General features: G+C 36.6%; 1 protein-coding gene across 1 annotated transcript in view; it reads left to right on the forward strand.

The window, feature by feature from the left end:
• Window positions 1-604: 604 nt before the first annotated feature.
• Window positions 605-27022, forward strand: part of VPS8 (vacuolar protein sorting 8 homolog (S. cerevisiae)) — a 188565-nt gene continuing 162147 nt past the window's right edge. The window contains exons 1-7 of the mRNA XM_012730291.1: window positions 605-696; window positions 10451-10710; window positions 11469-11537; window positions 17487-17617; window positions 21883-21976; window positions 25436-25468; window positions 26375-26429. Coding sequence (XP_012585745.1) covers window positions 10558-10710; window positions 11469-11537; window positions 17487-17617; window positions 21883-21976; window positions 25436-25468; window positions 26375-26429 — 535 coding nt within the window. The 5' untranslated portion in view covers window positions 605-696; window positions 10451-10557. The remainder of the gene's footprint in view (window positions 697-10450; window positions 10711-11468; window positions 11538-17486; window positions 17618-21882; window positions 21977-25435; window positions 25469-26374; window positions 26430-27022) is intronic.

Consider the following 27022-nt stretch of genomic DNA (forward strand, 5'->3'; position numbering starts at 1 on the left):
CGCCCCTGAGCCTCTGGCCTGTACCCCAGTTCTGTATGCACAAATAAATAAATCTTAAAAAAAAAATCCATTTTAAAGATAGCTCCTTAATCGGAGAGTGTTTGTCCTCTATCTTGGGTATTAAGGTGTATTTTTGTGGAGCAATGTCTGACAATAAATGAGAAAATAATGATTGTTAGTGTGTGCCTATTGTCGTTACCAGGAAAACAAAAAGCTGGCAAGTCTGCTTGTCTTTTAAGTGATTAAAAAACAGCAACGAACACTGGCTGTAGACTTCCAAAACCTGGGAACTACAGTCATGTACCAGTATCGCCTTTTCTGCGATAGCTGAGGTACTTTCACTTTATGGAAGGCAAGATGAATTAATTGACATAGGCCTGGAAGAGGGTTTCTTTTCTCGTCCAAGTACTGCTCCTAATTGGTCTGCGATCCTTCTCTGGTGTTTCCACTCTCCTGCTCCCCAACAGATTGACAGTAAGTAATCTTTTAGTCCCCAGTGACAGAAGCGTGTGGTAGCCCTTTAAATGGGGGCGTGGCGTAGAGCGCGAACCGCCCCGGGGAGAAAGGAGGGGTGGGGGGGGAAGAAGAAAGCGGAAGCTCGGCTACCAGAGATACTTACTACGCGTGCGTGAGATTAGAGCAGGGGGCGGGGTCACGTGGGCCGGGGGTCCTGGGCTGGAATGGCTGCGAGCTCAGGTAACGAATCTCCCGAGAGCCGGCCAGCGGGGTGGGGACTGTGGAAAGGGGCTGTGCCCCGGGAGGGAGTTGGACGCGCGCCGGCTTCTTGAGCACAGGCCTGTCGCGCGACCGCGGCGCGGCCTCCGGGTGCCTGACAGCTGTGCCAGAAGAGCTGACTAGATCTGGGTCCTTCGGCCGGGCGGGGTTGACTCTGGGGCGGAGGGGCGTGTCCTACATTTGGCCAGGAACTGAGTTTGGCAGTTTCCGCTCGTAGGTTCCTAGTATGTGGGGCTGAGGGACAGGTGCACCGCACCCATGATTGCGAGGCTAGGAGGCGAATGATCACCCCCTAAACTGGATGGAATAGGGGTGCAACCTGCCTTTCGGGCCTGGCAAACGGGAGTGGGCTTCTCTAGCCCCTAGTAGACTGTGGGATGAGGGTGCTCCCCGAGTGGAAGGTTGAAGCTTAAATGGGGTATCCACACTTTAGTATTGATGCACAGCCTGAGTCTGGTTCCTGTTTGTCTTTGCCTGCAAAGTGTGCCCAGAGTGAGGGCAGAAGGGGGACAGGTGGGTTCTAGGCTACTTCTCTGCCCTTTTAGCGTGATACTTGGGGATGGAGGAAGCAGCTGTCGGAAGTGTTGTGTGGGATGAAGTAGGATCAGTTAGGCAGGTTTCATGGCCATGAAATAGCAGGAATTCATGGGATTCCCCAAGCTAGGGACCCTTCCCTAAATAGACACGCCTCCAACATGCCTCTTAATATTTGAATGGCTAGAAAGGCTTGTTTCCCTGCACCTGAGCCCTCCTCAAAAAAAAAAAAAAAGTGAAACAAACATGAATGTTAACTTGTGGCGCCAAGATGTCAGTCCAGATGTCTGTGATTGAGAAATAATTACATGAGAGGTGTGTGTGTTTGAAGTATACCTAATATAAATGGGAATGAAGGATCTGCATATGTTTGTGTAAGATGGGTTTGCTTATGGTTGTGTTTAAGTAGAGAAGAGATACTGAATCTTATGGCAATAGCTGGCCTGTTCTATAGAATGCAGAAGAAAGATAAATGAAAGATAAAAGAAAACATCCTGATTGAACTATTGAACTTCCCAAGTCAGAGATCCAAAGCTCTAAGAGTATGTTGACTGTCTTCTTTATATATCCTTTGTAAACCGGACTAGGATGGACAGATGGGTGTTTTCTGCCTTCTAACATGCTGGCACATCTGGGTGACTTTTTGTGGTTTTCCACTCCTTCATAGATGTTTCAAACATTATGACATGTCATTTGTGTGTGTAAATTAGAAGTGAGGTTTTTTGAAGCTGATGAAGTATGTTTAACTTTTGACCTGTTCAGAGGTTAGGTAGCATTTTCTCTTAAGTCACACCATCAGTTCTTATTGGAATGTATTTGTCGGATCAAAATGTTTTATTCTTAACTGAATTTTAAGTATTTGAAGTAACCTTATTTTATATGGTAACCCTTGTATTAGATCATCCAAATTTAAACACCCCAGAGTAAAAGATCGGTCTTTACAAATACCAGGGAAGGAGGTTGATTGGCTAGATTAGACATAAAAATGTCACGTTCCCACTCTTCTGGCTAGGAACATAAGATATTTGACTGGTAGCACCACGAAATTATATAGTTGGAGTGTAGGAGGGACAGTTTTCCGCAGGAAAGATGGTGAAGGCACTGAGATGTTTTAACTGTAATAAATTGTTTTCCTCTCTGCGTTAAGCACAAACTTCCTTTTGCTCTTTGAGATAATAACAGATCTCTTTTGATTTTAATCCTTGGCACCTAACCAAGAGGAACTGAGGTGACAATTTAATTAACTGGAAGTTAATTAAGATGGGTGGAAGACCGTCATTGACTCAGCCTGCAACTGAGTGGCATTATTTCTTTCTTGAACTTAAAAGATTTCACCTACATCTAGTTAGTGAAAAAGTCAGGAAGTATATTTCAGCCTATACAAGACTGGAGTGCCTCTTAGGAATTCTCTGGAGTTGATGGATCTTTGAAGAGAGATTCTTAAAATAGGGGGCTGATTAGAAACAGAAAAGAAATGATGATTTTTCTCTCATTTGTATTATCACCTCATACATATATTGATATAAAACTGATGACTAACATTAGGGTTTATACATAATCTAGATATTGGCAGACTTAGTTCTTACTCTTTTATATATTGTGATAAAGGATTATAGTTTTCTAGCATGAGACTTCTGTCCCACCATTTGTGGTAGTAGGGATCTGGCACTTTGCACAGGCTGATCTCAGGCACTGTGTCCCCACTTCTCTTTTAACATTTGTTGTTCAGTATGCTTCCTAATTTTTGAGTGATTACTCTTTTCATTTTGACATTTATCAAAAGAAGGGGAAGAAGCAAAGGTTTGGACTTTTTCATAGTGACAGTTAAGAACTGTGTGCTGTATATATCAAAACGTACCTATTCTTGGAAAGAAACTCGAGTCAAATAGTAGTTCATCCGAGTACATAATAATGTTGCATTCAACACTGGGTCTTTTTCTGAGGTCCATGGGTAAGGTGAAGCTTGAATATCCTTGAAAAATACATTGAAAATTGAGTAACCTCAAAACACTCTGGGAAGGAGGCATGTTGGGACTGACATATGCTCTCTCAGGAAATCTAGCATATCCAGCTTTTGCTCATGTTGGAACCGCATGCTGTTACCCTGAGCACAGATGAAATGGATTGCTTGTATATGAGGCATGCAAGAACAGAGATCATACGAAAAGCAGATAGTCATCTCCTACACCATGACATTTTCACCCTGAAGCATACACATATTGCGAGGAATGGTGTGTAGAGTCCCTGGCTCCATGTGAATCATTTTCCCCCCATCTTTCCCTTTGCTATTAGTTGAAGCTCTAGAAATGGAATAGACATATACCACATTTCCAATGTTTTCATCTTAACCCATTAGGCTGTATTAATGCCAAATAAAACATCTGGAATGTGAAATTTTTATTATATATGAACTAAATGATCATTTAAAAAAATCAGGACTAATTATTAAAAATCTCACCTAGATCAAAGATTGGGTCTTGCGAGATAGAAGGATTTTGGGGGTACAATGAATAACTCTGTATTTGAAGCTTTGGAAGCTGGTGATGCAGTGATGCTTGAATGCTTACCTGGGGAGGGATGAATGGATGGATGGATAGGTTGGTGGGTTATTATGTATTATGTAATTAGGTACTGGGAATACATTGATGAACAAAGTAGATCTGGTCTCAGTTGTCCTAGAACCTACATTCCATTTGAGGGAAGGGAATGGTGGTCAAGGCTAAAACAAATGATTGCAATGTAATAAGTGTAATGAAAGAGGAGAACAATGTTATAGATGCATGTTAATAGAGAGCCCAGTCTTGTTGAGCAGGACAAAAGAGGGTTTTTTTTAGGAAGCAAAGTTTTAGCTGCTATCTGAAGGATGAGTGTGATCAGCAGTTGTTTACAAGCCTGATTACATAAAGAAGAAGATTATTACTTGGCTTCTTGTGCCACAGATTCACATATGCTGTGAGTCAAATAACATCCTCTGAAAGCTTAACTAAGACAGGTAATAAAATAGATACATTTAATTTGCAACATAGGTGTTATTCCGGTCTCCTAATTCTGGTGTTAACCAACAAATGTTTATTGAGTATCTACATAGCTATGCAAACCAGTGAACCCAGGGAGATAGAGTATACAAAGAAATCTGGCTCCATTTTTATATATTTGGGGAGAAAAGACATAGTCACAGCTAAGTTAATTAATGAGTCAATATGAGGAAAATACTAGGCAGTGTTCAACAGAAGACATACATTCTGTATTCAGAGGATGCTTAGGGAAGGAAGATGTGCAGAAGGATGGAAGGAAGTAAAGAATTTTGATAAATGGAGAGAAAAGGGAAGGCGAACTACCTGTCAGATATGGAGAGAAAATGGAAGCTATTTTTGAAGGACTCTGAATACAAATGGTAAGTTTAGTAATAATATGATGTTTAGAACCATAGACTTAGAATTTGGAATTTGATCCTGTTGGCATTGGCAAACTGTTATAAATAAGTCCATTTACCAGAGAAAGCTGATAGATTGATAGAAGTTAACTCTTTGTTATATTTTTCTTCACACACACACAAACACACACACACACACACACACACACACACACAAGAAGACCGAACAAAACAAAGAAAGGGAAGAAAAATGTATGCATTGGGAAAGCCAGAAACAAAGTTGGCATGTAAAATCACTTCCATATCATGATTTCGTGATACCTCCTGGGAATGTAGTAAAAATAAAAGAAAATAAACTATTTGATTTCACCATAATGTGAAAAGTGCCTCATAGGAGATAAAGAATGTCAGTAAATGAAACAGGATTCTGGAACTTGAGAATAGTTGGGAAGGTTTGCCAAAGTTAAAAAAAAAAAAACTGATGAAAGAACTCCACATTAACCTGGTCCAATATAGGTCACATTCTAGAGTTCTAATTCATTTGGCCAGTGTCATAATAGGTCATTGCTGTTTATATGCTACATACTTTTAAAATGGTCCCTGAGTTTCTTAATTGCTTGGGAATTTGGGAATGACCTTCTTAATTAAAATGGAATAATCTTAGGAACTATGATGTCACATGGCCTTAAGTTGGAACCTTAAAATATGAACTTATCAGTGCTTAGCAGAGGACAGTTTACTAGGTAATCTTAACACTGTGACATACACTTCCTGTCATATTAATCTGATTTCATTTGGGTGAGACTAAGAAATGACACAATCTATTGTGTTGTTTTTTTAGCTAAGTTCTCTGTCATTTCCTTTAAAACTATAAAAATACTAGATCACAAGATGGTTGGGTGAAAAGCTAGCTGTAGAATTGTATTTCCTTCATTGCCAACTTTTGTACTGGGATAACACTTAAATGATATCTGAAGGCAGTATCTGCATCAAGTGTGTAATATTAAGCATCATCTATTAAGTATTTCATCATTGGTCCACCTATTGGAATGAAGAGCTTGCCACATAAATAATTAGATAACACTAGGTAACAAGGGAGAGGTTAGTATTTCAGAATGTTGGGGATGTGGCCAGAAACAAATTAATTGAAGTTTGTTACTTTATGTGTTTCCTATGGCTGCCTAAACAAATTGCCCCAAGCTTAGTGGTTTAAAACCACAAAGTTTTATTATTTTAGAGTTCTGTTGTTCACAAGCCCAGCACTACTCAGACTAGGCTAACGTCATGCTAGTGACACTAGGCAGGGCTAGTGTCCTTTTGAAGGCTTTAGGGTAGCACCATTTCCTTGCTTTTGCAGCTTTTAGAAACTACCTGAATTTTTTGACTTGGCTTTCACCCTCCCTCCATCTTCAAAACCTGCAAGATAGCATCTCTCTGACCTTCTTTCTTTACCTCCCTTTACTACTTTTTTTTTTTTTTAAGATTTATTTATTTATGCTTACAGAACTAGGGTCCAGTCTAGAGGTGTGGTGGGTAAGAGGATTCACCAGAGACAGAGAGGAGAGCAGAACAGGCAGAGTGACAAAGTACACAGCTGAGGGGAGCAGCGGGCAGCTCAGGAGAGGTCTGCCAAGCCCTGTGGGTCAGCTCCCTGGTTGCGGATCGAACTCATGTTGCAGTGGCTTTAGAGAGCTTCATAATGCGGTGCTTTAACCCATTGCACCACCAGGGAGCACCTTCCCATTACTCCTTTTAAAGACCCTTGATGATTACATTATCCAGATAATCCAGGGTAACCTCCTCAAGATCCTTTAAATTAAGTCATGTTGTGATTTAATCCTATGTACAAAGCCCCTTTGACATGTAAGGCAACATAAACATGGTCTCAAGGGGGTTAGTGTGGGTATTGTTGGGCACCATTTTTCTGCCTATCACAGGTTCAGGCATATTTCCATTTTTAAAATGTGTATAGAATTTGTGCAAATTTTTAAGCCCTCTTTTTTTTAAAAAGATTTATTTATGCATACAGAACTGGGCTACAAGCCAGAGGTGCATGGGTGGTAAGAGGCTTCACTGGGGACAGAATGGGGAGCAGGACAGGCAGATCAATGAAGTACACTGCTGAGGGGAGCAGCAGGTGGGTCAGGAGAGGTCTGCTGCACCATGTGGGTCGCCTCTGGGGCTGGGGAATCGAACTCGTACTGAGGCAGCTGTGGCTAGCCTCCAGGGAGAGTCTGAACCCTCCTTTTTATTTTAACTAAGTTTTTTTTTTTTTGCATAAGATCTTCAATTAAAAAAAAAACTTGAATAAAGTAGTGTGTAATATAGAGCAGAGTAGGAATATAGTTTCCCAGTAAAACACCCAAAGTTACCCAAGCCCTCACAGGGTGAATTCTTTTCAAAAACAAATCTGAGGTGTGGTGACCTTTTGATTCAGTAGGTCTATTTGGGTGGGAAAATTTGCTGAATAACCTAAAAGAGTAACTTCTGGGTGGTGACAGAAGAGGAAGTTGATGTAAAGAAAGATAATGTTCAAGTAAATTAGTAGTACAGGTTATCTACTATCATAATTAAAAGATTTTAGGAATTTGTCTAATGGTTTGTTTGTTTGGGACTGTACATGTCTGAGTCAAAGCTCCTGAGACTCAGCGCATGAGGAAACTTCCAACATGGTAACAGAAGTTTGTCCTTCCAGTAAGGTAGCCTTCTGCTATGTGTAGCACCAGCTATAGACCTTTGTAAAAGGAGTGTATCTTGTTTCAGGACCTTGAGGACATTTTAAATAATAGCTAGTATTTCTTGAAAAGCCTTTCTGTTTTCTGGCCTTATTCTGAATCCTTTGCAGTAAACCTGGTGAAATAGTTGCATTCCTAAGAGGACTCTCAATTGTTAGTGACCAAAAACCAACAAAACACAAAATTGGAATAGCAGGGACAGTATGTTGACCCGAGTAACAGAATGACAGGTTATATCCAGAACTAACTTCACTGAAGATGTACTTGGGACCTTAGTGATAGTAGGACACTCTTTCCTCCTCTTCTGTGCTCCTGTGTATAGGTCATTTTAGTTTTTGCTAGAAGGAAAATTTTATCAGTAAAGGTAGACCTCCAAGGTCAGATGCATAGTAGGTGTTTCACTGATATGTATTAAATAAATGACTTCCTTTTCTGCAGTTGGTGGAGGGCGGAGGTATTGCTCAGACTTATTATTCATTGTTTAGAGAACAGTAGACTTGATTCTTCCTCACCAGTTACATTTTAATGAATCCCGGCCCTGGATGTGTTATGCAGTCTCTATTTATAGGGGATTTTTTTGGTTGAATGTTTAATTGGGATAATATGAGTTGATACATATGTTTCAGGTGTACAGCCTTATAATTCAACATTGGTATATATTATATCATAAACACCACCACCAAAAGTTTTTAGGGTTTTTTTTTTTTTTTTGATTGACAGCCTTCAAAGAACCACCAAGTTTAAAGGAGTTTTTCCCAAAACAAGAGGTACTGCTCTGGGCAGGCTACAAGAATGGCCACAATATTTCAACTTACAGATGCAGGCTCAGAAAAGATGATAGACAAATTGATCAAGGTTACAGCTGGGGACTGGTAAACACCAGACTCCAATCTGATATCACTGGACTCTGGTTTATATTCTTCCCAGTTTACCATACTTAATAGGAGCGCAGCAAAGTGAAGGTTGGAAGTGGAGTTAAGGGGTGTGCAGTAGGATGTTCTTTCTTCAGGGAGTGTTTTGATCATTTCTTCAGTGTGATGTTGATGTTCATTGGTGCTGAGCTATTCTGAGAACCTCTTCCTAACTACAGTTAAGACATGTACCAAGTCAGAAAAAAGTTGTTTGCATTTCTGAGTTGTTTCGGAAAGACAAATGTGAAGAATGAGGCATTTTAGGTTATTAAGTCATTTAAATGAATGTTTTTTTTCTAACATACTATGTGGTCTTTTCTATTAGAATATAAAAAGTGTAAGAATAAAACTTAGTGACTGTTCTTAGGAACCATTGAATGTGAATTGAATTGTGCATGTTTGCAAACATTTCTTGATTAATTGTAATTTTTGCTAAGTGGTGCAAGTAAGAGTAAACTTTACTAAGAAATAATTTGTCATGAGCCAATATAAAAGCTGATATTGCTAGTGTATTTGGGTCATTATAAAAGGAATAGTACTTTAGGACCTGAGACTGGGAAGATACTTTCAAATAAGCAGATAAAAGGAGAAAATATGTATTGCACAGCTCTAAATTATATAGTGTTGTATCAAAAGAAACATAATTTGATTTACTTGCAAAATTTTCATTTTAGAAAACTAAACCTATATTCAGGAAAAATTATTTTAATGACTGAATGACAGATACAACTCGAGTACTCTAGGTTATGTCTTCTAGGGATGTATTTGATAGCATGTGTTTGTAAGAGTCTGTGGCAACATATGAAAGAAATTAGTCATTTGGAAACATATCAAACATACTAGCTAGAAAAATTGGTTTCAGCTCTTGAAAAATCAGCCTTCATATTTTAGACTTAGTAGATATTAATTTCTTTTAATATGATAAAAATGAGGAAGTACATTGGAGGAAGTACAGTTAATTATAAGTACTAAAAATGAACCTAATTAGATAAAATTGTGAATTTAGAAATGTTGTTTGAAAACAACAACTAATTCACCCATTTGAGAAACTCTTTCAATGGGTCAGTGGTTGTCAGCCCTTGTTTTCTGCTTTTCCTTCACTAGCAATACACATTAAGGGAAGGTCACCTAGTGGGGAGGGATGGTGGTGCTAGTGGTGATATGTCCCTCTGGGCGATATGTAGTTTGAAAAGCTTCCCACTGAGACTTATTGCTAGTTGTTGGATACTGTCAAAAATACATAATATAGAAACTAAAATGACCTTTGCTTTTATTATCATTATCACTACGGCATTGTTTCTATTTTCCAATTCTTGCTTCTTTAAGTAGGCAGACCTAGGTGATGGACTTTTCAACATTTGAACTCATACTTCAGCCCAGTTATAACACAAAACATTTAGAAGCACATTTAATCTAAGTATAATTTGTTTTCTGAATATAGTGTTTTTTTTTAAGAAATGACAATTTTGCAAGGGTACCAAATTATCTGTTTCTTTTTGACATACTATAGTATCATTTAGAGCTTATAAATATACCAAAACATATATATATATTTCTTCTTTAGTATTTCAGTTTTCCCTTTAAATGTTCATGTTTTTCTATGACTATCTAGAAATTGCTAGTCAACTGTGAAATTATTTTGTTTTGCCATCATTCGCTCCCCTAGTAGATCCTTATTCTTAGATTGACTAATGTCGAATGACTAACCATCCTGATTAGTGTATTTGCTAACTGTCCAAGAGATCTTTGGTTCTGTTTGTATGTCAAGAGCAAAACTGATTCTGTATGCTTCTCTCCAGGGGAACTGGAAGGATAGTGATACTTTGAGATTTGGAAATGTTAGTAAGGGGTTAATTACAGCTTTTGGACACCAATTTATCCTCATGCACTTAGGTGCAGAAATTCTGTTGGCCCAGACTGGTGCCAATGTCTGCTATCAACCGCCTTATGACTTCTGAGAGGCCTTTAAATGTTCCTCCTTTTCTTTCCCTTAGAAATGCTACCCCCATCCCATACCCTGTACACCCTAGAAGTGATTTCCTTTTTCGCCTTTAATCAGACTATTGAATGAACAGTGAGTTTCCATAGAAGTCTAAGTAAGTCTTTGTAGTGTCCAATTGAGGAAACCCAAATGACACATATATTTTTTCTTTTTTGAAAAGAGATCATCATGCAGGTCATCATGATCTAAGGATTAAAAAAAACAAAAACAAAAACAAAAAAACAGCTGCTTACTTGGATTGACTGAAGGCAGTTATTGAAAGTAAATATGGAAAATGAACCAGACCATGAAAATGTGGAACAGAATCTCTGTGTGAAGACTACTGAAGAAGAACTCAGTAAATCTTTTAATCTTGAAGCTTCACTTTCAAAATTCTCTTACATAGACCTGGACAAAGAGCTGGAGTTCAAAAATGATCTGGTAAAAATTCAAATTTTATCAAGTGGCACTTAACCACAATGTTCAGTTAGAGTATATTTGTAATCCAAATGCTCTGATCTACATATTTTTTTGCATGGGTTAATAAGTCTACACAGTTTTATGATATAATATTACTCAGTATAGGTCATTATATGAAATACTGTAATATATGTTCTCATTTGAGCTTCACAGCAGTCTGATAATACATTTATGAGGAAGAAACGGAAGCAAAACTATATTGAATGACTTCTCAAGATCATAGGGCTAGTGGTAGTCCTATGACACAAAAAATCTTGTGTCATGATTTTTTGCTCCCCATTGATTTGATGTTAATGTTTTTGTGACCATGCGAATATTTAATGTCAAGTTGTTTTATCTCACCATGAGTTATGAAATAACTAAGAAATGCAACATCAGAACTCTATATATTGCTTATGAATTCAGTCTACATTTAGAAAATTAGGACTTGTTATATGATACATTTTTTAAGCCATATTTAAGAAAGCAGATGTTAAGGTCTCAAGTTTTCTGGAAAGGACTGACAGAATGATATAGTTTGTGCATATTTGTCCTTCATAATCCTGAATAGGTGGTGAGAAAAGGAAGCAATTTGGTAGTCTTTTGAACTGACCTTTATTACCATGGATTATTGATTTGGTTTTCTATACAATCACTTTGGTATATTTGTCTCCAATTCTTAATTGCTTCTAATCAACTAAAAGATATTACATGAGCATTCATTTCTTTTCTCTGTATAGATTGATGATAAGGAGTTTGACATCCCTCAAGTAGATACTCCTCCAACACTAGAAAGCATACTAAATGAGGTAAGCATATAACAATAATAACTATTGTTTTATGGCACTGTTTGTTTTTTTTTTTAAGATTTATTTACTTATGCATACAGAGCTGGGGTAGGCCAGAAGTGCAGGGGTGGTGAAAAGATTCACCAGAGACAGAGTGAACAGGCAGATGGATGAAGTACACTGTTGAGGGGAGCAGTGGGAGGGACAGGAGAGGTCTGCTGTACCATGTGGGTCACCTCCAGGGCCTAGTATCAAACACTGACTGAAGCATCTGTGGCTAGCTTGCAGTGCTGCACTTTCAGCCTGCTGTGCCACGAGGGAGGGCCCTTATGGCACTGTTTTTCTAGATTATGGTGTTTGTGTCTAGATCTGCACTGTCTAGTATGGGAACCATGACCATGTGTGGCAACTTAAATTAATTCTAGTCAAATAAAATTTAAAATTCAGTTCCTTATCTGTACAGGGCATGCTTCGAGTACTCAGTAGTCACATGTGGCTGGTGGCTATGAGAGTAGACAGTACAGATACATGGAATTTTTCCATCGTTGCAGAAAGCTTTGCTGGACAGTGCTGATTTAACAACTGTGAGCTTTACAAGGGAAGAGCCAAGTTTTGCTCATTTTTGTGTCATGTGCAATACCTCATCTTCAATGCTATAGATAAAAATAAAATGAAGTGAAGTGAAATATAAAATTCATGTCATTTGAGATATTCATTATACCTTGATATTCTGTCTACCAGTAATGTTCACATAGCTTGTCCTCTGATACTCCAGAGCACCTGCAACCTTGCAATGCATCCCATCACCCTTCTTCATACAGAAAGCAAAACCTCCAGAGTTTGTCTGATGAGTTCCATCTCAAAGAGTTTTCAAGAGTTTTGAAAAGATATTTTTCTTTTCTGAATTAGCAGGTGAAAGACTATAAAGGAACTATGTGGGAAAACCTTTTAGTGAGCTTTGCCAGTTTTTGTGTACTACAACTCTTCAATTCAGTCTTCTTGATCTTATAAACACTTGGATAAGAGCCCCTTTGGAGATCTTAGCTTTGAATTTGAGAAAGATTTTTGGAAACACTTTAAAATCTATTTCAGATTCATAATTATGTTTTCTAAAAGATGATGCAAATTTTCCCCAAGAGAAATGCACCCTGAGCTCATAGCTCTGAATGAATTGGGCCTCAGTTTTGTAATTTCTTAAACTTTTGGGGTTTTAAGCCAACACTTTATAATATATAAGCTACTTTCGCTATGTATTATCTTTTATTATTCTTACGTGAGTTTTCTTCACCACTCTCCCCTCACTAGTTTGATGTTAATGTTACTTTGAATATATTCTAACTTCAAAAATGGTGCGATTTATGCTGAGACTTAAGTATTTTAAATTTTGACAAAGATGACTTTGGTCAGTGAAAGAATATCTTCTTACAGTGAAGTATCCTGTATTTATTGCCTTCTATTAAGAGGAACCTTTCATTTAGAGATGAACAGATTATTGTAGTCATTCTTGCTGTCTTAGTCACATCCTCATTTCAATGATCTTACTAAGAATGAACTAAAAATAATTTTAAAGGGCAGTGCCTAAAGCCTTTGTACATATGTATATAAGAATAAAAAAGAAAGTATTGCTTTTATGAATATACCTGTAGTTCATAATAAAGAAAACTGTCTTTATATAGTTTCCTTATCTGTGAGTAACAGCAAGTACAGTCATTAGTCATTTACTGAGAAAATACTTTCATCCTTAATATGATGCCTCATGTATTTGGGTCATAGTGTTAGATGCTGGGACTATAAAGTGTAATATGATCGTTCCTGACCTTGAAAGGGAAATAGCAGTTGGTCAGTCTCCACAGCCCCAGAGATTGGGCAGGTAGATAAGTAATATAAAGTGGGGGTGGGAGGACAATGGGTCAGGAAGAAGACTTTAAGGGGGTAAGAAATGTGAAAGAAAATTATTTTTAAAAAAAATGGGCAGAAGTAGAAAGTATGAATAAATACTTGTTCTGGGATGTGTGGGTGCTGAAAGGAAATGACATACAAGCTATTTTACAGAATGAGAAATTAGAGATTACTGAGACAGCCTAAATCTCAAAATTCAAAGCATGAAATAGTTACTAGGGCTTGCCATATTTTGAAATTGTGCTGCCTCCAAAGTTTTTGATTTTGAAATTGCATTCTTTACCCATAAGACCCCACTCCCCCACTCCCTTTCTTCTGTGAAATCTGTACTCTGACTTCATCAAGACCAGGTCTCTTGATCTTTCCTAGTCTCCCAGTCTCTGAGACTGTAGTCCTGGCTTCATGTTAATCTTACTGTTGAATCTTGTAACAGAAACTTCTTTTGAACTTTTTTTTTTATCTAAGTACAATATACATATAGAGAAAAAGGTAGAAATCTTAAATTCATATCTTGGTAAAAATTTTAATAAACTGAATGCGCTTGTAACTAGAATCCAATAAAGTAATAAAATACATTACTAGAATTAATATTGTGCCCATTCAGTATCCAACCAGGATAATCGCTGTCCTTACTCCTACCAGCATTGATTAGCTTGCCTGCTTTAAACTTTATATAAGAGGAATTATATATCATTTGTGTATCTGATTCATTTCCTTGATATATTTTTACATTCATTCATATTTTTGCCATGTAAATGTTTATCCATTCCCATTTCTGTATACAGTTCTTTATATGTACCACTATTCATGCTACTGTTTATAGGTACTTGTGTAACTTCCAATTTCTGGTTATTATAAAGAATGTTGCTGTCTTTAGGATACACACATACACACACACATTTCTATTGGATATATACCTAGGAGTAGAATTGCTGGGACATGTTCAGCTTTAGTAGAGACCCACAGGTTTTTCAAAACGGCTATAATAATACAAATTTCCAGTAGCCATATATGAAAGTTCTGTTTACATATCCTTGTCAATTTTTCTTTTTTTCTTTAGCCATTCATTCTTATAGGTGTGTAGTAATATCAGTTTATGGTTTTAATTTTTATTTCCCTGAAGACTAAAGCTGGGTACCTTTATACATGTTTTGGCCATTTAGATATTTCTTGTCAGTTGCCTTTTCTTATCTTTTGTCCACTTTTGATTTTTTTTTCTTATTTATAGGAGTTCTTATATATATTAGATATATGTGTTGTAAATATCTGCTTCCATTCTGTGGGTTGCTCTTTCACTTTCAATGGTGTCTTTTGATGAGTAGAAGTTGTTACTATAGTTAGGTTAATAAGTTTTTTCTATTATGGTAGAAATTATAACAGTATTTCTGTTTAAGAAAATTTTATAAAGTCCAGGGTCAAGATGATGCAGTTCTACTTTTTTTGTAAATCTTGACTTTCTCCTTCATAATTCACCTGGATTGTGTGTGTGTGAGGTATAAACCAGCAATGTTATTAAAAAGAGTATTCTTTTTTTGTGTTAACACCTTTTTTTAAACTCAGGTGTATAGGTCGATTCTGTTGGTCTGTCTATACTTGCTGCAGTGTTGTGTTCTAATATTTGAACCTGTATAGGTCTTGATAACACTAGTTGCTCAGCTTTGTGCCCTTCAAGATTTCCTTGCTTATTCTTGTTTTTTGCATTTCCATGGAAATTTTAGAATCATTGTATTTTAAATTTGATAGGAATTTTAAGCATCAATTTTGGGAAAATTGATTTTAAGCATCAATTTTGGGAAAATTGATACCTTTACTCTGTAACGAGTAATTTAAATTCAACCTTATTGAAACTCAATTCTCTTCTTTTTTCACTGCTTTCTTTCACTTTATCCTGTAAGTCCTCAATCATGGCTTAACTCAAATGATTTGTTTTCATTAGTTATGTCCTCAGGTGGCTTAAGAAAATCAAATAAGATTTTGATTGACTCTCTTCCTTAAGACCTTGGTGATGCAGTTCTTACTTCCAAATTATTTCCTTGCATTTTCCCTGTAGCAGTTACTCTAATCTTTTATAGATTCAAGGAACATAATGTCTCTAAGTAGTCTTCAGATGAGGAAACATCTGAAGAGCATTTGGAAATATGGGCCTAAACTTCAAGAGAAATGGTACTGAAAACAAGAGTTTGGAGCCATTAGCATGATATAGTACTGGAAGCAATAGATAAGGATTAGCTTGTTCATATATGAATTGAAGAATTAAGAAGATAGTCATCCTGTGGAACAAATCCTGGGTTGAGAAGAAACTGGAGAACATGACTGAAGAGAAAAAATAAGTTGGAGGGGCCCTCCCTGGTGGCGCAGCGGGTTAAAGCACTGCTCTGAGAAGCTAGGGCCACTTCCGCATGAGTTCGATTCCCGCCTGCCCCGGAGGAGACCACATGGCGTGGCAGACCTCTCCTGACCTGCCCGCTGCTCCCCTCAGCAGTGTGCTTCGTCGATCTGCCTGTTCTGCTCCCCACTCTGTCTCTGGTGAAGCCTCTCACCTCCCCTGAGCCTCTGGCCTGTACCCCTGCTCTGTATGTACAAATAAATAAATCTTTAAAAAAAAAAATAAGTTGGAGGAGTACTAGAAAACCAAAGTATACTGGAAACCAAGGGAAGGGAAAGTTTTAAGAAGTAGGCAACTGTCAGCAGTGTCAAGTGACGCTTACAAAACAAAAACATGCTAACTGAAAATAGGCCAGTGTATTTGACTAGTAACATACAGCAACAGTAGTAGTCAGTTGCTAGGAATGAGTGGAAAAAGTAGAGATAATGTACTTGACTGGTAACATACAGCAGTAGTAGTCAGTTGCTAGGAATGAGTGGAAAAAGTAGAGATAATGGGTATGGACTCCCTTCTTAAGAACATTGATGGAAAGAGTAGGACAGCAGAAAGAGTAGATAGGATCAGAACATTTTTTTGTAATGTCTGTCACTCAGAATCAATTTGTTCAAGGCTAAACTCATCCTGACATTTTTACTATCCTTCTTATCTCAATTACTAGGGTTGCCTTTTTTTCTAGTTGGTCAAAATGAAAACCTTGGAATTTTCTTTTACTTCTCTGATCCTCCCCTCTACCCCCATTTAGATAGTATCCAGTGACTTTGGATTTTATCTCAGTAATGCCTATTTAATAATTCCTTCTCTTGATAACTTCTTCTGCATCCTTAGACTTCACTCTTTACTCTGTCCTTGATAATATAGTAACTTTTCTGGTCCTTTATAGTTTCTTTGCCTCAGTATCCTTCTGTAACTTCATCAGACTTCATACTGCCCCATTTTTCTTTTTAAAATGTGGTTTCCCTCATCTGTATCCACCTTTAAAAAACCCCAGTTACTTTCACTACATACTATATGTAGTACACTAGCTAATTCATTATATGACCGGCATTGTACTCGGCACTGGGGATGCATTGGTGAACCAGATTGACATAGACCTTGCTGTCACCTAGCTAAATGGAATACAACGCTTTTTACAATTTAGGACCCAACTTATCTTTCTAGTACCACCTCCAGTACCTATTTATATCTTCCAGTCATTTTAGACTATTTCTTCCCCTCTGTATTTGAAATCTATATTTTTAAATCACAGTGTTTGCAGTTACTGTTTCCCTTCCAAAATATCTTTCTGTTGTCTGCTTGTCATATTTTCATAGTATACTATTTATAGTCAATTGGTATTTGACTATATGGATTTGCTCCCCATTAACTATTGGCTGTTAATTAACAAATACAACATCTATACAGGTTTGGGTTTTAAGAAATAATTTGTAGCTAACAATAATCTGGACTTCTGTTCTTGCTTCTTCTACAAGAAAGACCATTTTGTGGTGAACTGTTTGTTGAGAGAAATATCTATCTAGAGTTGACATTTAATTCTATACTGGGCCCCTCTGGTCAATAACAGTGCTTAAAAAAGAGGTGGAAAGTAGAACTAAACATATGAGTATCTTGGAGAAACCTATTAATACCTTTCTGATTTATGAGTATTTGAAATTTTGCTCTTATTGATTCATATTCTTCCAATTTAGACTGATGATGAAGATGAGTCTTTTATTCTTGAGGATCCTACTTTGTTAAACATTGATGCTATTGATTCTCACTCCTATGATACTTCATCTGTGGCAAGCTCAGATAGTGGTGACAGAACCAACTTAAAAAGGTAAGTACTCATTTAAATCCTACTTGAATATGGTTAAAATAGTTGCTAATTTGAAATGTATAAATCTCTTTATAACACAATATGGTCTGTTGAAGCCCTGCATGCAAAGTCAAAGCTCACTTGGTTAGAAATTATATGCTTATGAGTATTAGCATTTTAGGGCATATTAGACCATAAGATTTTGGCACTATTGAAGGGATAGATTAAAAAGATGGGTGCCATGAAAACCCAGTAGGCCACCATAACAGCCAGAAGCAGTAGAGTCATTGGAGGGAGCATGAATTAACCCTGGCATAGTGTCTGTGCTAGAAACATGAAGCTTGGTTTACATCACCACCTCCTATTCACTGGACCCCCCCAACCCCTTGCTCCCACCCTCTAAGATCAGCTCCAGCATTCCTCCTTTCCCTTGGAATGGGTTCAGAGGAGAGTCACAAAGATGATTAAAGATTTGGGAAAAGGACTTATAACCCCAAATAACTTCATTTTGGCTGCTTTTCACCTTACAAATTCTTGGAGAGAACATGAAAAGGAAAGAGAAGTGGAGGAAGCAGAATGTAAATACTTTATTGAATTCATGTGTAACTCTTAATGTTGATAAAGTTGTCTGTGTTTTTCCTTTCTTTAATTTTGCCTGTATCAGTGCTGCCTTCTTTAGGTTGTCAACTCTTGTGGAATGCAGCCATTGCTGGGTATTAACCTGTTCATCACTGTGGCCTATGAATAGATAACTTAAATGTTTTCTTTGTCAGCTTTATTGAAGTAAAACAGATACATAACATTGTATAAGCTTAACATGTCAGTTCTTTAAACCTTTATTAACATGTGTATTATGAAATGATTACCACAACAGCGCTGTTATCACTTCATGTAATTATTTCTTTTTGTGATGAGAACATGTAAGATCTCTCTTGACAGTTGTCATATATATAAGTATAGAGAATTCTTTCAAGTTTATAATGTTGTGAGCTTTATTATTGTTAACTATAGTACCATACTGAACATTATTAGATCCCAGAACTTGTACCCTTAACTCTTTTCTCCCCTTTATCCTGACTTTCTAGCCCCTGGCAACTACTATTCCACTGTCTGTTCCTGTGAGTTCAGTTTTTAAATTTTTATTTATTTACCTTTTGAGTTTTTTTTTTTCTCTATGTATGGAACCTTATTTGTCTTTCTCTGTCTCACTTATTTCACATATATAATAGCTTCATGATTGACCCAGCTTCTAGGTCACAAATTTCCTTTTTGTTCATAACTGAGTGATATTTCTGTGATTGTGTGTGTGTGTGTATGTGTGTGTACACATGCAAAGCACATAATATATATGTTCTATAGCATTCCCTATTATCCCCCTAATGTATACATACATACACACACAAAACACACAAGCCATCTTTATCCATCTCCAGTGGATATTTAAGCTGTTTCCATACCTTGGCAATTGTGACTAATTCTGCAGTGACCTGGGGGATGCAGGTATTTCTTTGAATAAGTTCATTTACTTTAGTTATATATCCAGAGGAAGGATTGCTGGATCCACAGTGAAACACCTCCATACTGTTTCCCATAGTGACTATCCCAATTTACATTCCTACTAATAATTCAGCTGGCTTCTTCTTTATGTTCTTACAAGCATTTGTTACCTTTTGTCTTTTTGACAATAGCCTTTTTAAAGGTGTGAGGTGATATCTCACTGTGGTTTTGACTTGCATTTTCCTGATCATTAGTCTTGTGGAGTATCTTTTCATTTACCTGCTGGCCATTTGTATGTCTTCTTTGGAAAAAAAAAAAAAATAAAGCCTATTCAGGTTCACTGAGCATTTTTAAAATTGGATTGTTTGCTTTTGCTATTGAGTTGCAAGAATTCCTTATATAGTTTAGATGTTAATCCTTTATCAGCTAGGTAATTTGCAAATATTTTTTTCTCATTCTGTAGGCTGCCTTTTCACCTTACTGTTTCTTTTGTTCTTCAGAACTTTTTAAAGTCTATTTATTTTGCCTGTGTTACTTGTTCTTTTGATGTCAAATCCAAAACTTGTCGCCATGATCAAGGTGAAGTAGAGTTTTCCCTACTTTCTTTTCTTTTTTTTTTTTTTTTTTGCATTTAAAGAATAAGTTCATTAAAAAGAGACAGGAAAGGAAAAGGCACTTGCATAGGCACAAGTGGTCAGGAAGACTGCCCCGGAAGGGACAGGTTTTCAGAGAGAGAGAGACCGGCATGGCTGCAGGCAGATGGCCTTAGGAGAGCTGCCTCCCCTGAGGGAGGTCAGTGCAGAGAAGTCTGGTGTGGTACAGATCACTGGCAGGCAGGAGGCTGCTGCCCTGCAGAGGGAGAGAGCGTGTAGAAAGAAGCACCTGCAGAATCACAGGTGGGCAGAGGACTGCTGCTGAGTTTTCCCTATTTTCTGTAAACTCTTTTCGATTTCCTTTTCTCTTTCTTATAGGATTTCCTAGTAGCCCCCTAATAAATGGGATCAAGCTCTTCTTTATTTCAAATCATTTCTGTGGTTTAGATATTTTTCTTTTAATAGTAACTTAGGCTTGGAACCTTGACTTTTCTTATTTTTTATGTTTTCTTCAAGGAGTTTTATAGTTGAAAATTTATGTTTAAATATTTAATTGATTTAATCCATTTAATATTTTGTGAATGACATAAGATACAGATGCAGCTTACTTCTTTTGCATGTATTTATCCAGTTTTACCAACAGATTTATTAGAGAGAGTATCTTTTGGATTGAGTATTTGGCTCAAATATTCCTACATTGTGTGCAAGGGTTTATTTTTGGGCTCACAATTCCGTGTTATTAATCTAGGTCTCTGTTCTTATGCTACTATCATAATGCTTTGATTACTGTAGTTTTGTAATATAATTTTGAAATCAGGAACTGTTATGCCTCTGGCTTTTTCTTTTTCAGGATTGCTTTAGCTAATTGGAGTTGTGTTTCTGTACATTAACCAAAAATCTTAACAAGTAGTAAAATAATAAAATACTTAGCATCATAAATAATAAAATACTTAACAGTAATTTTAGTAAAGGAAGTAAAAGTGCTGTACACTGAAACTTATAAGATATTAATGAAACAAGTTGAAAAAGCATAATAAGTGAAATGATATCCTATATTCATGAATTAATACTGTCAAAATATTTCCAAAACCACCTACAGATTCAATGCATTTATCAAAATTTTCATGTTTTTTTTTTTTCACAGAAACCAAGTAAATTCTAAAGTTCATATAGAACCATGACAACTTAAAAGTTTTTGCTCATCTGCTCACTACCTGCTTAACAGATATGATATCCTCTTATTGCATACATGATAATGTGAGGACCCTGCTTATCACTTCACCATTTGACTTTATTTCTAAGTAGCCCCACTGGTGTTCTCTTGATCTATGCTTTTATGGACTCCCCCTTCCTTCCCTTTTAACTCCCTTCTGCCTCCAACCTGCACCTTTACATCTTACTTTGCTTGCAGTTTTCATTACCTGGTGACCTTTGGTTACCTATCAAGAGCAGATTGGTCATTTTCTTTTTCTGTAAGATTCCTTAATATCACTAATAAATGGAATCAAACTCTTCCTTATTTCATACCATTTCTATGGTATATGTACTTTTTTTGTTCAATATTCATCTTTTTAAGAGTTACTTTATTACTTTTTCTAGGTAGGCTATGGGGCCCTTGAGCATTGAAGTCTTTACTTTTCTTATTTTTTATATTTCCAGATCATATTTTTATTTACATAAGTATAGATGTTCAATGACATTGGTAAGAATTTAAAAATTAACTGTATGGTGGTGATTAGGGTATGTCAAAGGAGCTTTTAGTTGGAACAACAGAAGATGAATAAATGAGTAGGGAATCTGAGGTGCTTGGTAGAAGAATAAGGCAGTAGTTACAGACAGGAGATCAAGACAAGTGGGCAAGGGTAGAAGGCAGAGATAACTTAGAACAAGGAACACAATCTAGGCAGCCTTCTGGTGAATAGTACATCTTCTTGCTATATTACTTTAGGTAGGCAAGGAACAGTTTGGATTAGTGAAAAAGGGATCATGGCTTTATTCATTTTCCTGCTTGTGTTTTTCTAAGATTCAAAAACTTAATGTGGAATTGTTAGGCTCTATGCAGCTTTGCAAAACAGAACTGACAAGTTACAAATAGTGTTGTTCTCTGCTTTTCTTATTCTTTTATTTTCCAGTGTTTTGTGGCTATCATTTCAATTTTTGTCTGTTCTTAAATATATCTTTCTTTTTTGCTTTTAGGAAGAAGAAATTACCTGATTCTTTTTCACTCCATGGGTCAGTTATGCGACATTCCCTTTTGAAGGGAATTTCTGCTCAGATAGTGTCTGCAGCTGTAAGTATTTTGTTCTCTCCCCAGTTTTATAACCTGCAATGGCATAATGAAGTAGGAATGAGCATAAAACAAAGCACAGTACTTCTCTTGGCCTGAGGCTTAAGAATAATAGAATCTGGCTTTCATGATTTTTGTGTGATTATTTTTGACTCATAAGACATGGCTACACATCTTGACATAGAAATTAGTGCAGCCATGAAATAAAGGTCTGCTCAGAGTCTTGGGTGTGCCTACATGGAATATGGCAGCAAGCCTAAAAGAAACACTATCTGCCTTTTCTTTAAATTCCTTTTTCAGTTTAGTGGCCATCTTAAGTATTTGGTTGAGGTAGAGTGCTTGTTTTTTTTTTAGTCTTTTTGAATGGAGAAATGATTGATCAGGATCATTTATCACTGAGTTGATTTTTTAACATAATTTACAAAAGTCTTTTCATGTACTTTTCTTCATTTACTCTTATAGCTTTGAAAGTAGGGAAAGTCATATCCTATTTTACAAATGAGAAGACAGACTCAGAAAGGTGATATTAACTTGTCTTACATCATTGGGTTAGGAGATAGCAGAGCAATTATTCAAAATTAAAGTTTCTGGCTCCAAGGCTAGTTCTGCTCTGTTGTGAAATGGAGATAGTACCAGCTAGTGTATATGGCTGGAACAGAATATCTGTGATCTTTTTTGAAAATGATTAAGGCCACTGGGTTAATGCAAATGTATTTAATAGTCCATCAAAACAATAGGTTTTGATGCTAGTGTGTTTTATCAAACTTTTTCTTTGATTTTAAAGCCCATAGTTTTATGTGCTTTTTCAGCATTAGAGTTTTTTGAATTCAATATGTAGCTCCTGTAAATGATGATGATGATGATGATGATAATAATGGTGATGATGATGATGACAGCTTCATATCCCAGGAAGTTCAATGTGATTTTTAAAGTTCTTTTCATGGAGTTTGTTTGGTGTTTCATATATATATTCAGTCTGGACAAAAAGTAAAGGTTTTGATTTTTCAGAAGAGCTAGAGATTAATCCACAAGTGGCATTAGAATACTAGAACCACATTGCAATTTTCAGGTTTATTAGAGAGAGCTTTTATTGCAGATAGCAAAAAAAGTGTTCTCTGTGGGCAATTGATATACCCTGACCCAGCTCATATATCGTGAAGTCAAATTAAATAGAGAGATAGTCAAGCCACAGAGGTAACCTGGGCAATTGTCCTTCCTCTTTTAGGTGGGGAGTAACTCATATTTGCTAGAATAGGAACCACCTGTTGAGGATTACATTTCCATGACGTTTTCTGAATTTAATCCTTATGTAGGTGATGAAATTCATTCCTTTCAAAATCAAGATGAACCAGAACAGTCATTTGACCCACCTGTGCAGTTTTAAAAATATTTTGAATAATGGAGACTGAACTAAAACTCAGACACTGAACAGTGATTAGATAAATCTGTTATTTAAAAGGGTTTCTCCTCCTCCTTGAAGAGGAGGGGAAAATTCTAATAAATCCCAGAGTGTTTGCATTCTATTCTTATTTCATTGCTATGGCTGAGCTCCTTTGGTATGTTAAAATGAAAACTACTTTTCTTGTGATATTCTTCATTCTGTGCCTTCCTAATTTTGGATTACCAGCTCAATTTAAGTTGTATGCTTTTCTGTGATGGTTTATTAACATGGAAAGCTAGTTTTATTTTTGGGTTTCTCTCCTGAATAGTTTTCAATAATGCCTTCAACCACATGGATAGTGATGTTTTGAGGGCTGCCTGGGGCCTTCATCTTCACAGCTTTGTAGTCCAAGCATGGAGAACACTTAAGAGGATGAAACTTTTGGAATCCTCTTCATGGTGAAAACACATGTGACTGTATTTTAAATTTTTCAAATTCATTTTTTATGAATATTTATCATTTTGATGATAAACTTAAGATAGTAGAGATACTTGAGTACTGTGTTTCTGCAAAATATGTCCAATGTGTCAGAATCTCCTGGGCAGTTTATTAAAATGCAGATAACCTGAGCACCTCCCTAGATGTACTGAGTTGGAATCCCTAGCAAGCAAAGCATGCATAGCATAGGGCTCTCTGCCCATAGCAGATACCCCAGATGATTCTGATTCACCCTGGCTTTTGAAGACCACTGCCTAAAGGTGTTGCAACACCAGTACCAAGATTCTATATTCTCTCAAATGAGTCCCACATCTGTGGGGGTTTTTGGCTTTTAAAGTTAGCTGAATTTGTATTTCATTGTTCAGGTTCCATTTTGAATATAGTTTCATTCTTCATCTGCTGTTTCATTATTTTTTCCTATCTCGGACACAAGTCAATCATTTAAAACCTAATTTGTTGCAAGCTTCTTAATCGTAGGAATTATGTTAGGCACACTGTGCACACACACACACATGCACACACACAAAGTTGTATGTAACCTGCTGTGTAGAACATTGTACATGGCAGTCTTAGTGGTTGTTCTTCCTTATATTCCCATGAACTAGAGTATGTTTCTTAAGTTAGTTGACAGGAAGCACTATAAAGTTGGATAAAAGACATTCTGGCTTCTAAGAGATATTACTGATCACATTGACAGAAAGACAAATAGAAAAGAAATGTGAAAGAGACGTAAAGAACCTGGTAACAATTCCTGGCTAAGCTTGGGCAAAACGTTCATTTTCTTATTCTGGAAAACAGAATACTACCGTCTAATTTATCCCTGCCAGTTTGAGAATTAAATGGTATAATATATACATATGAGCACTCTTTACCATTACACTGCTAATTATTGTCATCATTTACAGCTATGGAAGCATCAAATAGTTATCCTTACATTTACACAGTACGGGACATTTAATTTGATTCTCAGGAAACTCAGAGGTTGATAGGACAGTATTTGGTAGTTCTTTGATGAGACTAATACCCAGCAGTTTCAGGTGACTTTCCTAAGTATCTACTTGGTAGTAAGGAGCTGGGATCAGCATTTAAGTTTGATTTTCTATGCTTCAAAACTGACTCAATATATCTTGCTTGGGTTTCATTTAGGGGTTATTGTATAATCTGTTGGGTAGGAAGTTCTGACTTAGAGGAAGACGATCTTTGACATGTGTTTCTCTTTTCCGAGATATTTATGTTTTTCTACTATTTTGATCCATAGTACTTATAGTTAATTTACTGTAGCTTGTTGGAAATGAAACCTCTTTCCTCTCTCTTTTCCTTTACATTTTCATTTATAATCAGTACCCTTACTGAAGCATCTGCTGGAGTTAGTAAAATAAAATGAATCCATTCTCATAGCCTTTGTATTTTTGTTGAAATATACAACTTTTAGTTAGGAGCAAAAATGAGATTCTGCCTCTGAATTGATTTGGCTCAAGGTGTATGTAATGAGACATCCTTATGTCATTTTCCATTTTAAAATTAGAATATCTAAAAAAAATTGGAATATCTTTTTTAAGAACTTCTTTTAAAATTTCATTTAGGACAAAGTAGATGCCGGCTTGCCTACAGCAATTGTAAGTATATTTTAAGTAATCCTTTAAAGGTAAGCTTTCTGTGTGACTGGGTTGAGAGATTTTTACTTATAATATTCAGTTATTACATTATTTGTGATAATTATTGTGATAATAAACTAATAAATCATTTACTGCCAGTTTAAAATTGATCCATATTGAATGTTCTCTTTTTTCTCCCAGTGTATTGTTAAATCTGAAGAAGCAGATAATGGAGTAATGATTAGCTTCTTTCAGGCTTATTTGTATGTGATACTTCCTTGCCCAAGTAAATTTGCTCCTTTGTTGATTTGGCTTCTCTTTGGCTATAGGGCATGGAAAACAGTATTTGGTAAAATCAATTTGTGGCCAGTAGTACATTTAACAGCTCTGAACTTCATTGCCAAACCTACCACAAATCTGCGGTGTGATTATAAATGGATCGTGACTATTTCTAGCTCCCTTGGGGTAGCTTATTATTATTTTTGTTGTTGTAGCTTATTAGTCAGTGAGGAAGCGGTGCCTTTTGGCTGCTGTGAGTAAATTGCCCAAGAGCTTGTTCATCCTTTCTGTGTACCTCACAGGAGGCTCTTGGCGGGGTAGAATAAGAGCGTTTTACTTTGTCTGGACTCCTGCATTTAAAAAAAAAAATGGCTTTGGAGAAAACTAATTGGCATGTTTTGCCTGTAATGTTGAACATATGCTATTTTGATATTATTGTTACCCTGCCAGTACATTTAAAAGGATTCCCAGAAATATAGTGGCCTGACTTTCATTTCCCATTTTGCCTCTTAGATGAAATTATCCTTATTTGTAATAGTTGGTATGTCATCTGGTTTCTAGAGGAAAGAAAACCAACAAAGTCAGCTGTGATTGTTTCAGAATCCTTGATATAATTTCTTAAAATATAATCTTCCTTTTTGTTTTCAGGCAGTCTCCAGCCTAATAGCAGTGGGTACATCTCATGGATTGGCTTTAATATTTGGTAAATGTTCTGAGTACTCATTTTAAATTTTAAGCATTCTTTCACATATTATAAAATCTTTTAATCACAGATTATATAATGAACTTTATTTTTTTTTGGAAAAATCAAAAACTTGACAAATAATAGTGATATTTTTGATATTTTCATGGTTAAAAATTACTTGACTCAGCTTCATTTTGTTTCTCATTACAGATTTATGTTATTCTTTATAAAGTTGTTAGTTACTCTATCTCTTGACTCTGCTGGCCTAGACAAAAAGAATATAAAATTGAAAGAGTCCTTGGGTTGTCATTTTGTTGGCTTCTAATTGGAGTGGGGGTGATTTTTAATTGTAAAACATAATCAAATAATAGATAATCTGGGCCCTCCCTGGTGGCACAGCAGGTTAAAGCACAGCACAAAGAAGCTTAAGCCACTTCCGCATGAGTTCGATCCCCGCCTGTCCCCGAGGAGATCCACATGGCCAGGCAGACCTCTCCTGACCCGCCTGCTGCTCCCCTCAGCAGTATATTCGTTGATCTGCCTGTTCTGCTCCCTGCTCTGTCTCTGGTGAATCCTCTCATCCTCCGTATCTCTGGCCTGTACCCCAGTTC

The sequence above is a fragment of the Condylura cristata genome, unplaced genomic scaffold (assembly GCF_000260355.1).
Source record: "Condylura cristata isolate star-nosed mole 26May11 unplaced genomic scaffold, ConCri1.0 scaffold00003, whole genome shotgun sequence".
Lineage (NCBI taxonomy): Eukaryota > Metazoa > Chordata > Mammalia > Eulipotyphla > Talpidae > Condylura > Condylura cristata.